This window comes from Podarcis melisellensis (assembly GCF_964234715.1).
Source record: "Podarcis melisellensis genome assembly, chromosome: 7".
NCBI lineage: Eukaryota > Metazoa > Chordata > Lepidosauria > Squamata > Lacertidae > Podarcis > Podarcis melisellensis.
The window spans coordinates 79154973-79170625 of NC_138539.1; the positions used below are offsets into that span (position 1 = coordinate 79154973).

General features: G+C 48.4%; 1 protein-coding gene across 1 annotated transcript in view; it reads left to right on the forward strand.

Annotated features, from left to right (window-relative positions):
• The window catches only part of DAP (death associated protein), a 41509-nt gene that overhangs the window by 4278 nt on the left and 21578 nt on the right, over window positions 1-15653 (forward strand). The window contains exon 2 of the mRNA XM_081920107.1: window positions 1109-1211. Coding sequence (XP_081776233.1) covers window positions 1109-1211 — 103 coding nt within the window. The remainder of the gene's footprint in view (window positions 1-1108; window positions 1212-15653) is intronic.

Below are 15653 nucleotides of genomic sequence, written 5' to 3' on the forward strand. Positions count from 1 at the left end.
TCTGTTAAACTACAGAGCCTAGAGCTTGCTGATCAGAAGGTTGGCAGTTCGAATCCCCATGACAGGTGGAGCTCCCGTTGCTCGGTCCCAGCTCCTGCCAACCTAGCAGTTCAAAAGCACGTCAAAGTACAAGTAGACAAATAAGTACCGCTCCGGCAGGAAGGTAAACGGCATTTCCATGCGCTGCTCTGGTTTGCCAGAAGTGGCTTAGTCATGCTGGCCACATGACCCGAAGTTGTACGCCGGCTCCCTCAGCTAGTAAAGTGATATGAGCACTGCAACCCCAGAGTTGTCCGCGACTGGACTTAACTGTCCAGGGGTCCCTTTACCTTTAATTTATCCCACATCCCGCACTGCCACCAACTGCAAGTGATTGGATTGTCTCCCCACAATCCCTGGGAAATTAATCACTGGAGTTAAAAAGATTGGGAGTTTTTCATCCCAAATCCAGACAACATTATCGGCAGCCAAAAGACAGTTCACAGGCTATGTTTCCAACAAGGGTTTTCAAGTGTCTTGATTTGTTTTGGAAAACAGCTTTAAGAATTTGATTTTCCCTAAACTGGTTTGTGCCACCATACTCATCTGTTAAATGCATTGTAGCAGTTTGACTCAGTAGGAGTGAAGCTGAGTATGACTTAAAAGTCTAGATTCAGTTTTCAGAAACTGCACAAATAAAGTGAGATGGGTGTAAAAGAAAGCCTTTGGTTTTGGTGGTCTTTATAGCAGGCTTGGTACTGGCCTCAGCCGTGCAACTAAAAGGTTGGGGGAGATTGAAGTTACCTATAAGGAGCAGTTAGCTCGAAGCTCCTGCTGTTGGAATATGAGTTATAGGAAATGAAAATCACTGCTGTTTTTATTTTCTATTCCTCTCAGGCAGTACAATGAAAATAATGTATCACTTCTGTGTTTCATTCTCACAATTATGTAGAACGAAAAACAGCATTTGTATAGTGGTCATCACAATATCTGGTCCATTTGGACCATCAGAAATGCTCATGGGCGACTTCTGATGATGCAGTACTAATTTCTAATGTTTCATGTGGCTTTAATGTGTTTGCCTGCCATCATGCAGCGTACCTGACAGGCCCCTTTATTTTTGTTGCAGTCAAAGCTGGTGGAATGAGAATCGTGCAGAAACATCCCCATGTCGTAGAAACCAAAGAGGAGAAAGAGAAGGAGCAGGAGGACTGGGAAACTCCTGGCACCAGGTGAAGCCTTTCCATCATGTGTATTATTATAAATGAGCAAGGCGATTACTCTTTCTCCAGCAAAGCACAGTTGTGGGGAATTGGACAGCTTGGGTGAACACGGAGGCAGCCCTATGGCAAGATCTGCCAAAATGCAACAGATCTCAGCCAAAGATGCAGCCATGGAACTTGCTCAGCTGGGGCTCAGCTAGCTGAGCTGAGTCTGGTGTGAGTCCCCCAAAAGGGGTGATCTGGGAGCAGGACCAGAGCGGGGGTAGGGCTGGGGACTTAGACTGAATCTGGTGTAACTTTATACTAGCTGAACTTGCTCTGGTTTCCTTTACGCAAGGTTCTTGTTCATAGAATGGCTCCCTAAATATAATAACACACACTCAACAATCCACATTTATTTATGCTAATCCAAGTGATTGCTTGACAATTTTCAATGACATCTAAGGTGGATGCAAGGTAGAGAATTCAGTAAGAACTGAAAAGAGTTGGAAAAATAGAATTCCTGCTTTGGTGGGGGCGGGTGTGTGTTTGCCTGTTTCTTTTTAAAATCTGTTTTGGCTGCCACTTCTTTTTACCTTTGGGCCAGCCAAGCCAGGTGGTCTATTGAAGATTGAGGTGGGGTTGCAGATATGTAGGGAAAGGGCTGTAGGTAGTTAAACATTTCTTGTATGAGCATGGAGCTATTCAGGGGCTTCTTGAAATAGGCTTTAGTGGAAAATGTTCAGGAAGGGAATGAATGGGACCAGTAGCAGCTTATAAACCTCTGGTGATTTCCTCCAGATTCTGAGCATGGAATAACTGCACAAGCAGAGAGTCTCACTTCTCACACGCATCTGCTTGGCCGCAGGTCTTTTCCTGCGTTCCGCTGCTACTTACTCATTAGAAATTAAAATGGACTTTATTTACTTGGTGTTTTTTTCATGTTTTGCTACATAGAACCATATTGCTGATGGTCAGATAGGCATGGGGGGGTGGGAATATGATTTATAAAAAGAAACGCCTGATTTTGAAAATGTGCCAATAACGTGTGTGCTATATCCTAAGACTTTTAACGGTTAGAATCTAAAGTTTTACATTTAAACGATTATTTTAAAAAGACACCCCACCCCATGTTAACTGCCTTCTGTTTTTCAACTGTCCTCATAATCCAGCACTCTCAGCAAAAAACTGCAAAAAAATTAGCAGGGGCAATTAGAATAAGATCTATTCATTGATTATTGATGTAAACGTCCAAAATGTATTTTGTATAGTTAAGTGTTTACCTCTTATCTTCAGTATATTTTATTGCATTGCATTGCCACGGCTAGTGGCTGATGCAATTAAAGGTTCTTCTGATCTGATCTGTTCCAACACTCTCTTCCAGTGGGCTTCCAGATGCCTGCATGAAAAACTTGGGTGGGGTATGAAAACTACACCCTCCCCCCTTGCCGTTCGTCCCTAGCATAATGGTATTCAGAGGCACCACAGAGGCATGTGGTGTTCTTAATATGATGCAATGTTTATATTGCTTGCATTTAGTAAGCTTGGCCAAGAAGCTGACCTTTTTTTATCAACTGACATTTGCCCAGTGGATAACAGAGGGGGGAAATCAATACAGAAAGTGCACATTTAAATGCATATAAAATAAGTACTCAAGGTCCATGAATATTATTTTACCCGAATACTTAAAGAGAACATAACACTGCTGTGCTAGGTTAAATCAAAGATCCATTTAGCGCAACCGGATGCCTTTGTGAACCCCAGAAGCAGATCATGACTACTTCAGCAATATCTCAGTTGTTTAGAGCAGGCATAGGCAAACTCGGGCCCTCCAGATCTTTGGGACTACAATTCCCATCATCCCTACCTAACAGGACCAGTGGTCAGGGATGATGGGAATTGTAGTCCCAAACATCTGGAGGGCCTGAGTTTGCCTATGCCTGGGTTAGAGCGTAGTGCTGATAACGCCAAGGTGACAGGTTTGATCCCCGTATGGGAGCATATTCCTGCATTTCAGGGGGTTGGACTAGATGACCCATGGGGTCCCTCCCAACTCTATGAGCACAGCAGCCTTTACTGCTGTTAATCGCCAGTGTCTGGTGTTCAGAGGCAAGGTGCCTCTGATCTTGGAGGTAATATATAGCCATCATGACTAGTAGCCATTTGTAGACTTAATGGCCACGCATTGTCTTATCCCCCTTTAAAGCCATCTTTAAATTGGTGGTTCCCACCACTTATTGTGGCAACAAATCCCATATTCTAACTATACGCTTAACTGTGTGTTAAGAAGCATTTCCTTTTGCCTGTCTTGAATCTCCCACTGTTCACAATGCGAAACACTTGGAGCGCTTTGGAGGGAAAACGCTGTATATGTACAATTATTTAGGACTATGCGCCGGTCATCCGTTTACTGGTCAGGCTGTTCCAGGTAGGTTTGTGCTCCCACGAGCGCCGTCTGTGTTCTGCCCTTGAATCAACAACGCCTCATGGATAACAGCATCAAGCAAAGAATGAAGATGTAATAAGCCAGTAGGGTACAATTTCTCACATCGACCTCTAGGCAAAGATCATTAAACAAAGCCAAAAGCACAGTCCTTATCCAAGTGGAAAGCCAGACTGGCAGGAAGCCAGGAAGCCAATAATGTCCAGGTGTGCCTGAAATTGCAGAGCAACCCCCTACTTTGCAGTTAAAAGGGAATGGTATCGTTTTCTCTTCATTTCAGGTCCTTTGAAATACAGAACCCAATCAGGAGCAAGGGATACAAGCTAGTAATAAATTTTGAACAAAGATTGATAGTTCTTTCCCCCCCAACATCAAGCCAAGGGGAGGGGTGCAAGCGAAATGTCTATACTGTATGTTTCTAATAGCTGAAAGTCCAACAATCTACGGAGAACCATATGTTCCCCATTCCTGATCTGCACTTACTGGCAGAAGCTTGGGATTAATCCTGGAATCTTTTGCGTGCAATGCGAAGGCACAAGTGTTGTATATTTCTTGAAATCTTCTTATGGCTGCAGCCAGAGAGACTGGGGTGGCTATTGCACAAAGGGTTGAATCCAGATCAAGTTAGCTGCCGTTAAGTTCTATTGCACTCGGTGGGACTTTGCATGCAGTGCAATACTGCGAATGGCTACTCAGAAGTAAGTCCCATTGTAATTGTTGGGACAGTTAAAGGTAAAGGGTCCCCTGACCATTAGGTCCAGTCGTGACCGACTCTGGGGTTGTGGTGCTCATCTTGTTTTATTGGCCGAGGGAGCCGGCGTACAGCTTCCAGGTCATGTGGCCAGCATGACTAAGCCACTTCTGGCGAACCAGAGCAGCGCATGGAAACGCCGTTTACCTTCCCGCCAGAGCGGTACCCATTTATCTACTTGCACGTAGACGTGCTTTCGAGCTGCTAGGTTGGCAGGAGCAGGGACCGAGCAACGGGAGCTCACCCTGTTGTGGGGATTCGAACCGCCGACCTTCTGATCGGCAAGTCCTAGGCTCTGTGGTTTAACCCATAGCGCCACCCGCGTCCCTGTTGGGACAGTAGACCCTAGTAAATACATTTGGGATTGCAACCTTAGTCATGACTAACATTTCAAACAGATTCTTTTTTTCCATTTGCCAAAAAACAAATAAATCACACAACAAGGATCATTTCTCCTCTCTCTGAACATTGTACACACCCACCGTTTACTTTGGGAAAAACCATGATGTTTTAAGGAATTGTAAGTGTTTGCAAAACGGAATCTTACTGGGGTAGTCTTGTGGGAATGACCTTTAGAGAATTATTTGTATTAGGTTCTTAGCCAATAGGTAAGTTCCCAACTAATTAAGGTGGAGAGCCAGAAGATAACCAACCAAAGATAACAACTGAATTGTTGGCAGAGCAACAAAGGTTAATATATTGGCTTAAAAATAATTCATGGAGAGCGTTGAATCAAGACGTGGTCTAGCCCTATTCTCTCACTTCTTAGCTGGAACTGAGTTGTAGTCCAAAACATCTGGAAAGCACCAGTTTGGCAAAGGTTAGGGTATATATACTTAGTGGAAGTGTCTCCCCACAAGGGCACCTAACCTTCCCCTCTTGGCCCAGTTTGTGTCTATTTGCGGGGCTCAAGATTTGTATGGGGTTGTACATATAGGCTTGATTCATAGGATCTTTCTCCCTTCACATTGAGCAGTAGGCTTCTCATGGCTTGGGCCTATGCGTTCTGTACAGTCACACCTCGGAAGTTGAACAGAATTCATTCCGGAAGTCCGTTCGACTTCCCAAACGTTTGGAAACTATTAGTGGTTCCCGATTGGCTGCAGGCTTCCTGCAGCCAATCGGAAGCCCCGTCGGACATTTGGGTTCCAAAGAACGTTCGCAAACCGGAACGCTCACTTCCGGGTTTGCGGCACTCGGGAGCCAAAACATTCAACTCACAAGGCGTTCAAGATCCAATATACGACTGTACTCAGTTATTATTAGTAGTATATTTATTTACACCAAGCCATTTCCCCTGACAGGGATTCAACACATAAATGGACTGCCGTAGACATTCTAACTTACCCTTCTCTATGTGCAGGATCCTTTTTTAATAGGAACTCATGTTCTGTTATATGAGCCCCAACTTGTAGTCTGAAGTTCTACACCCCAGACAGACGCGTAGTTACCACGGTGGTGAACATTTGATCGTAGGGACAAGGCAGACTGAAGACAGTGTTAATCACACTCCTCTGCTGCATTCGCACTCTGCACTGTGGATGGCAGAAGAATTGTGTTGAACGTAAGAAATGGTGAGCGAATAAATCCTGAATGTAAATTAGCGTGACTGAGAAATTCATAATGGAGTCTCATCTTAGTTTGTTTATTGACTTTGAACTTGGCCCAGTATATAAAATCCCTAAATAAATATTACAGGTTTTCAGCCTCCGTGTTTCTGATAAAAAATGAAACATTTATGCTATTATTTTAAGAGCTGGTTTTGTGCAGTTGCCCTGCTTCTTCTCACTTCGTTTATTCATTCAGCGCCAGATCCTGGTTTTGATTGGCAGTCGTATGTACGCTGGCTGTTGCTTGGCCGTGTCATATTTATTAAGATGAAGAACTTTAATTAAAACCTTAGATTAGGAATTCCTGAGAGGACAATAGATCATTTTGCAAGATCATTTGTTGTCACAAGTGGTGACATGGGGGGTGGAATATTCTGAGCTATTTAGACTGAAATGATCATAACTGTTGAATTGGGCCTCTGGAGTTGCTTGCGTGAGGCAGGCGTAGAATTACATGCCGACTTGTCTGTCAAAATCTAGAAAGTTAATGCAACAGATACACTTGAAGGACAAACAGGCAGCATTTCTGTTTAATTATTAAAGCCTTTATTAGCCTTTGCTTGTGCGCCCCAAGAAATATAGGCGTAATTAGTTTAGCAAAGAAATATGGGTGGCCTCAAAAGGCATTTTCTTTCCTTCCTTCCTTCCTTTCTTTTTTTCTTTCTTTCTTTCACCAACAAGATTGTTTGCATTTACTTGATCTGAGCTAGAAAGGGAGCTTCCTCAGTGGTGCTATTACCCAAAACTGTGGTTCTTGCTTGTGCATTTATTGCTGCTATAGTTTATCTTCTATATTTCAAAGTCAAAACCGGCTTTAGATAATTGGCTAGGATAAGGACTATGATCGTTTTGAGGCAAACGAGGTATAAAATGAAAGCACGGAACCAGTAGGCTTGCTAGTTTGCACAAACAAAAAGATAAACATGACAAAAGATTGGCGGAGGGGGAACGCTCGACTCTGAGATCAATTCAGGCTGCGGTGTTTGAAAATCCCATAGTTTATTTGGCTGTGAAATATCTGCTTCAGTTGATTGAAATGAGTCTTCCATAACCATTGGCTCAGCTACTGTTTTGGAACTGAGAAAGTGGACTCTGATCCATGAAAGCTTATTCAGGAATAAATTTGTTAGTGTTTACAACGGTTCAAAGCTCCTTGGCTCTGTTCAAGTGTTTGCCCAGACATGTGACATTGTAAACGAGGATGGGACAAGAGCTGGCATGGAAGTGCCACCCACAGTGGGTGTGCCAGTTGTCCTTTAGACCTCCATGAGATTAGTACACAGGTCTTTAGAGAGTTCTTAACCATGTTGACTTCAAGGCGCCTAGAAAACACTTTGGAATGCTCCTAGAAGACTCGCTGCAGTTGGCAGCCCTTGTCTAATCAGGGTTCCGATCACGGGGAGAGTTTCTAGGCATGTTCTACTGTACATGCTTGGAACCTTTTACGGACCTGTGTGCTGATCACATTATCCTCTAAAGGGCAGCCTATGTGCTGGGGGACATTGGAGGCATTGCAGGTGCTGGCAAATTCCTGAACACAACACTTGTTGCAGGAGCAAGCTAATATGGCCATTCTTCTGGGTGGAATGTTTTCTATGAACTTTCCAACTGCACAAACTTTTCTTTTATGTTCTCCATCATGCAAAGGCTAGGGATGGGCAGCAATGTTGGTAGAAAGGTGAGCAGAGGGGCAAGAAAGGAACCCTATTGTTACCATAAAGGTAAAGGTACACCTGACTATTAGGTCCAGTCACGGATGACTGTGGTTGCACACTCATCTTGCTCTATAGGCCGAGGGAGCCGGCGTTTGTCTGCAGAAAGCTTCCGAGTCATGTGGCCAGCATGACTAAGCCGCTTCTGGCGAGCCAGAGAAGTGCACTGAAACGCCGTTTACCTTCCCGCCGGAGCGGTACCTATTTATCTACTTGCACCTTTGACGTGCTTTCAAACTGCTAGGTGGCCAGGAGCTGGTACCGAACAATGGGAGTTCACCCCGTTGCAGGGATTTGAACCACTGACCTTCTGATCGGCAAAGTCCTAGGCTCTGTGGTTTAGACCACAGTGCCACCCGCGCCACCGGAGCACGATTTCTGTTCTCATCCTGAAGCAAAGTTCTTAACCCGAGGTAATATTTCTGGGTTAGCGGAGTCTGTAACCTGAAGCGTATGTAACCTGAAGTGTATGTAACCCGGGGTACCACTGTATTAAAAACACACACAAAAGCATGCTCTGAATCTGGCATGCCTTTAGTGCAGCAGTTTACACCATTGATCTTCAGCGTGCTTGGGTCATGACCCACAAGTCGAATGCTCTCGCTAGTCGCATTGTTTTGTTTTTAATTTGGTTTGAAAAGAAGAGGGGAAAGTGAGGGCTACAAAAACAGACGTATTTAAAGAATAAAAAAGTGGCGTCCATCTTGGACCTTGACGTTCAAGGCAAGTTCTAGATCTGAAAAGGTTACTGTTGTGTGGCAGAAATTAAATTCTAACCATTGCAAACACACCTGTTCTCTCTGTGTGTCCTTCTGCCCCAAGGCAGGTTGATAAGTAGTACAAATATTCAAGGTGAACAGAATGCTCCCAGCAACTAAAGGGGATGTAGAACAAGTTGTTCCAGTTGTTCTCTTGATCTGTTTGTGGGTAGCTTTCAAAATGACCTCTCTGCAGTTACCTTGCTTAACCACCCCCAATAGTGACAGAGAGCTTTGAAGGCCAGTTCATTTTTCAGATTTGTCACCCAGTCCATATTCCTTGTGAGTGCTACTCTATTTAAGGACACCACTGTGCCATGCTTCTGCCCATAGCTCCTAAATTACAGGCTTCCACCACCATATTGGATATGCAGATGTTTACAAAGGGAGATATTTGCCCCGACTTTTGATCTTGCTTCCAGTCGACGGGGCAAAAAAGGGTTTTTAACCAGAGTAAATATTTCTTGGGGACGCGGGTGGCGCTGTGGGTTAAACCACAGAGCCTAGGACTTGCCGACCAGAAGGTCAGCGGTTCGAATCCCCGTGACAGGGTGAGCTCCCGTTGCTCAGTCCCTGCTCCTGCCAACCTAGGAGTTCGAAAGCACGTCAAAGTACAAGTAGATAAATAGGTACTGCTCCGGCGGGAAGGTAAATGGTGTTTCTGTGCGCTGCTCTCATTCGTCATGCTGGCCACATGACCCGGAAGCTGTACGCCAGCTCACCCAGCAATAAAGCGAGATGAGTGCCGCAACCCCAGAGTCGGCGACAACTGGACCTAACGGTCAGGGGTCCCTTTACCTTTACCTAAATATTTCTTTTGGGTCAAATTCAAGCCCTTTTACCTCTTGAATAGTTTAAACTGATACTGAAATGAGCCAAGATACTCTTTCTAAATGCCACCTTGAGCAAAGAACAGGTTTCTCCCTCAAAGCTTTTTAATTTGATGTCCTGCACTTCAACAGGTTTTCAGGGCATTCTTCATTAAAAGTAGGCCCAGATATCCTAATCTTACATTGTTGAAGCTTGATAATAAGGTATGCAGGCTATGCTTTGAAAACCTGATATGAAATCATATCTGCACGCAATCATACATTTAAAAGCGCTCCTTTTTGCTATTGCTAAAGCAAGCTTGTCTGTTCTGCCTCACTGTAATATCATGGCATCTTTACCACATTGTGCTCAATCAATATGATTATGTTTTATACAAATGCCTAGTTCTCACAAATAACAGATGCATTGATAAACCTGTTACTTGATTGTATATCAATTCAGATTGCCGGTGGAGTGTCGCATGGTTGAACGAGCCCCCATACAAGATAAAATAAAAATAAAAATCCCCTATTTTGCATATTGAGGAGGAGCCCCCGACATCCATTTTTCTGCACGGAGAGAATTTTTCCTATTGTCAGGGTTTCTGGGAGAGAGGAGGAGATGACAGAGGAGACGGAGAGCGAGTGGGAGGAGGGGCAGAAGGATGAGGAAGAAGATGACGGAATTCTGAGGGAATCCACGAGTCTGAGCAGCGAGTCAGAGGATTCTCAAAAGGGGGTTACCTTAATCAAGCAGAAGGGAGGAGAAGGGAGAAGCGGAGAGGAGCCCAGTGGAAGACAGACGCAGCAAGAGGCGTCTCAGCCGGAACGGAGTAAAGGGGGTGGAGTCGTCAGCCTCTCGGAGGGAGCAGGATTAGGAGAGAACAGAGAAAGGGGGTTGGAGCAAGGTGTTCAGCCGGAAAGGGTGGAGAGCAGAACAAGGGGTGGTGTAGCGGTCGAAAGAAAGGTCAGCAGCAACGTACGCGCGCCAAGTTCAAACGTAGAGGCGCGCGGAAGTGGAGAGAGCTCAGGGGAGGAGCCCGGCCCTAAAGCCAGAAGGAGGGGGGAAGAGGCGGCAGAGGATTCAGCCTCAGGCGAGTCACGGAGAGAGGGAACCCAGGGGGGCAGGAAGACCCTGCGGAAAAGAAAGGAGAGGAAGAGGTGGTCTAGAGCCAGGCTATTAAGTTGGTGTGGAAGAGGGGAGGAGTCAGAGGGGACTTCAGCGGTCTAACGTGACAGACGTACGGCCACGATGCTGAACTGTACGAGAAGCAGAAATCTTCAATAAACTTTTCCTGTAAATAAACTGCAACGGAGTGAGGTCTCTTGTGAGCTGGGACCCGTCCTGGGTGGCCGTGACAGTAAGTCCCCTCTCCGAAAGCAAAAATTTTTTTTTGCGAAGCTCACGAACGGGAGCAGCCATGAGCGCTGAGGAGCAGCTGGTTGCACTGCGGGATCAGGTTACCGCTCTCACATCGGCAGTCATTGCTTCGCAGAAGAAGAATGACGACTTGGAGAAGACGTGCCAGGATTTGCAGGCAAGGTGGGAACACGCGGACAGGGCGGGGGCCCCAGGTTCCAGAGCGGAGGGCATTGCGCTTGGACGGAGGGGGGGTGCCCTGGTTCCGCATTTTAATGGCAACTTGCAAGACTATCCCAATTTCAGAGCGGACGTCGTATATGCACTGCATTTACTCCGTCACGATTTTAAAGATGAGGAGGAGAAAGTGGGGTTCATTGTTTCGCACCTGCATGGGGAGGCCAGGGCTTGGCTACGCAATCTGTGGCGCGAAGATGGACCGGCCCGTCGCAATTCAAATGCGTTCATCAAAGCGATGGATTCTTGTTTTCAATCCTCTGTGGATGTGGACATTGCGCGCCGTCAAATGCACGGGCTGAGGCAGGGGAAAGCGACTGTGCGCCAATACCACTCTAAATTTTTTGCATTGCTCACCGCCTTAGATTGGCCAAAGGACAGTAAGCCGGTCAGAGATCTTTTTTGGGAGGGATTGAGCCCCCCCATCAAGGATGAGATCGCTAGGGGGGACAGACCCCAGACCCTAGAAGACGTGGTGCAACGGGCTTTAGCTATTGGAATTCGACATGAGGGACGTCCGTGGCACGAGGAGGACGGGCCCCAAGCGCGTGCGCAAGCGAGGACTCTCCCTTTTGTGCACAGGGATTTCAGCCGTGCGCACCCCTCGCCAATGGGGAAGGACAGCGAGGAGCCAATGGAGATTGGTGGTGCTAGGGCTCAGAAGCCATCCCAGAGCCCTGTCCCTGGTGCAGCCAAAGCGAAGCCTCCTAGAGGAACCAGGAAGTGTTACATCTGTGACAGTGCGCACCATATGGCGAAAGAGTGCCCCCAGAGGCTCCAGAAGCACACTGCAGCACTGGCAACTGTAACAGCAGAGGTGCAACCAGGGGAGCAGCTTCAGGGAAACGACAGTGCCTGGCTGGAAGCAGAGCTACTGGGGCTCAGCCAGGCGGATCTGTAGACAAGCCCCCAGCATCACTGCAGAGCGTGGACCCTTTGCCTCCCAGACCGGCAGTTCTGCTCACAGCAACACTCCAGTTGCCTGATGGGAGACTCCTCGAGGTTCCAATAACGATCGATTCGGGAAGCAACGCCGACTTCGTGGGACTGCAGTTCGTTAAGCAGCACAACATGGCGCTCCTGCCTGCAACGACGCCTCTAAACGTGGTCACGGTAGACGGCAGGAAGTTGCTGGGGGGGCAAGTGGTGCAGCAAACCCCTCCCATGATGATGCAGATTGGCAACCATCGAGAACTTATTAGTTTCAATGTCACCCACTTATCGGACACACCCATCGTGTTAGGCATGAGTTGGCTGGAGAGGCACAGTCCCGCGGTTGCGTGGTACCAGCGGCAGATCACCTTTTGTTCATCGTATTGTGCTCAGCATTGCTTTCAGACCGATCAGGGAGGAGAAGCCGAGCAGCAGTTGCATCTGGGTATGGTGCAAACAGTGCCTCACAAGTACCAGGACTTCTTGGAGGTTTTCTGTGAGAAGGAAGCTGACAAGTTGCCGCCTCACAGACCTTACGACTGCGCGATTGATTTAGTGCCAGGGGCGCAACTGCCTGCTGCCAAGCTGTACTCCATGTCGGAAGACGAGATGCAAGAGCTTCGGGAGTTCATAGACCATAACCTCAAGCGAGGTTTCATCCAGGAATCTAAAGCAGCGGGTGGCAGCCCTGTGTTCTTTGTGAAGAAGAAAAACACGCCCCAAAAAAGGCTTATAGTGGATTACAGGTTCATAAACAGCTTGACTAAGCCCAAAGCTTTCCCCATGCCCAAGATTGACGACCTTTTAGCGACCGTCAGGAGGGGCAAGATTTTCACCAAGCTGGACCTACGTGGAGCTTACAATCTCATCCGCATCCGGAAAGGTGATGAGTGGAAGACCGCCATGTTCACCCCTCTGGGCACATACGAATACAGAGTCATGCCTTTCGGTCTCCAAAATGGCAGCCACGTTTTTCAAGCATTTATGCACCACGTGCTAGCAGGTCTCCTCTACAAGAAGTGTGTCTGCTTTCTCGACGATATCCTGATTTTCTCGGAATCGCCGGAGGATCACGATAAGGACGTGAGGGAGGTCCTGCAGAGGCTGAAGGACCACAGGCTGTACGCCAAGTTGGAAAAATGCCAGTTTGATGTCAGAGAGGTTGATTTCCTTGGCTACAAGTTGTCCGACGAGGGACTGGCCATGGACAGGGCTAAGGTTCAAGCGCTGTTGGACTGGAAAAGCCCTCGAAATCGGAAAGAGGTCCAGAGGTTCATCGGCTTTGCCAATTTTTACCGCAAGTTTATTAAAGGTTTTGCGAACGCGACGGCGGCTATCACTGACACCCTCAGTTCCAAGAAGAAGAAGTTCGTCTGGACCGAACAAGCGGAGCGGTCCTTCCGGACGCTTAAAGGTCTTTTCGCCTCCGAAGAGCAGCTGCTCCACGTGAATCCCGGCAGACCCATGCGGGTAGAGACCGATGCGTCAGACAGAGCGGTTGGGGCCGTTCTTTTGCAAGAGGATTCACAAGGCAACTGGAGATCGGGTGCGTTCTACTCCCGGAAGCTCAGCAAGACGGAGCGCAATTATACCATATGGGACAGGGAGTTGTTGGCCATTCATGCAGCTTTCAAAGCGTGGCGACACTTCTTAATAGGAGCCAAGCACACGGTGCAAGTCCGCACGGATCACAAGAACTTAGAGTATTGGCGGACGGCTAAGTTACAGACCCAGCGACACATGCGCTGGGCGGAGTTCTTTGCGGATTTCGACTTCAAAATAGAATACATCCCAGGAGACTCCAATGTTATTGCAGACGCGCTGTCCCGAAAGCCGCAATACTTGGAGGAAGCAGCTCCAATCGCAGCAAAGCACATTTTCGCACCGCAGGCGTGGACGTGCGCTACCATCGCAGTCGACCTGGACGCGGTGCGACGCGCGTTGCAAAGGGATCAGTTTGCACAGTCCAAGATGGAGGAGCTACGCGGAGGGTCGCGAGACAACGATGAGTTCCAATTGCAAGATGGACTTTTGACTCGTAAGGGTGCCCTTTACGTGCCCACCGACGATCTTCGAGCCAAGGTTCTGCAACAATTGCATGACGCCCCTAGTGCAGGCCATTTCGGCAAAGAGAAGACGATGGAGTTGGTGGCTAGAGACTTTTGGTGGCCCCAGATGAGAGGAGAGGTGGCGGACTACGTCGCCAGGTGTGATATCTGCCAGAGGTCCAAACCAGTGCACCAGAAGCAGGCGGGATTGCTAGAACCGCTGGAGACACCGCAGCAACCGTGGGAGAGGGTAGCGTTGGACTTTGTTACGGACCTGCCCAGCTCCAGAGGTAAGACGGCGGTGTTAGTGGTGGTGGACTTGTTCACCAAGATGGCGCATTTCATCCCTTGTGCCAAGGTGGCGACGGCAGAACAGACCGCAAAGCTCTTCATCGATCACGTCTTCAGAGTGCATGGACTTCCGCAGTCCGTCTTGTCCGACAGGGGGCGCCAGTTTGTTTCCACTTTCTGGCGAAAGCTTCTGGGCATCTTGCACGTCAAAATCAACCTGACATCGGCGAGACATCCACAAACCAACGGTCAAGCGGAGAGGGTCAACGCGATCATGCAGCAGTACCTGCGGTGCTACGCCAACCAGCGACCTGCGGCGTGGGTGGACTATCTGCCGATGGCTGAATTCGCCTACAACAACACGAAACACGCATCCACCGGGGTGACGCCTTTCTTCGCGAACAATGGCCGTCATCCCAGAACCTTCCCGAGATTTGCGGCACCAGGAGGGGGGGGGCCTCAAGATGCCGACCAGTTTGCAGCGGAGTTGCAAGAGGTGCACGAGGAGCTGCGGAGACATTTGGAGCTGGCAAAACAGGCGTATAAGGTGCAGGCCGATAAGCACAGGAGGGCGGGAGAGGACATCCAGATTGGGGACTGGGTGTGGTTAGCAGCCCACGCGATGCCGGCCAGGTCGTTGGCCAAGAAGAAGTTAGGACACAGGCAGCTAGGGCCATATCAAGTTGAGGCTAAGATCAATCCGGTGGCTTTTCGTCTAGCCCTTCCGGAGGGTTCCAGGGTGCACCCGGTCTTTCATAGGTCGGTGCTCACTCCCTACAAAACCCCACACAGGTTTCAAGAGTCAGGAGCACTCCCAGAGCCACGTAGGAGGGCGCCTGAGGGGGGGGAATCGCCAAGACCAGAACCTCTTAACGAGGTCACAGAGATACTGGACTCGAGATGGGGGGAGGAGGGAGTTGAATATTTTCTAGCCAGGGAAGGCACTCCGGCCTCTGCCAATAGCTGGGTGCCGGGTTACGCGTTGGACGAACCCCTGTTGAAGGAAGAGTTCCATGCACTTTTTCCGCACAAGCCCATGCCCGAGGAGTATTTTGATGATTGGCTTTTCACGCCCACTTTGTCAGACAGCACGTTCGAGGGTTTCTCCTCACCCGAGGGCCATACGCCCGAAACAAGCCCGACCAGGGATCCGAGACTGGGGGGGGAGGAGACAGGCCCTTGTTGGTGGGTGGATCAGCCAAGGGAGGCATGGAGTCAGAGATGGATGGTAGGTCCTTGGCAGGCAGCGCCAGGAGAAGCAGTGATGGAGGAAGAGACTGTGAGGTCTGTGGGTGGGGAACCCGAGTTCGAACACACATATACGGAGATGACAGAGGAGAACGTTGAAGTGGACAACTTGTATCCTGAACCGACCCCGGAAGAACCACGTTTTCCTCAACCTGCACCCGGCGAGCGGGAGGGGGGAAGGGGGGGCTTCGAGGGGGGGATGGATGTCAGGGTTTCTGGGAGAGAGGAGGAGATGACAGAGGAGACGGAGAGCGAGTGGGAGGAGGGGCAGA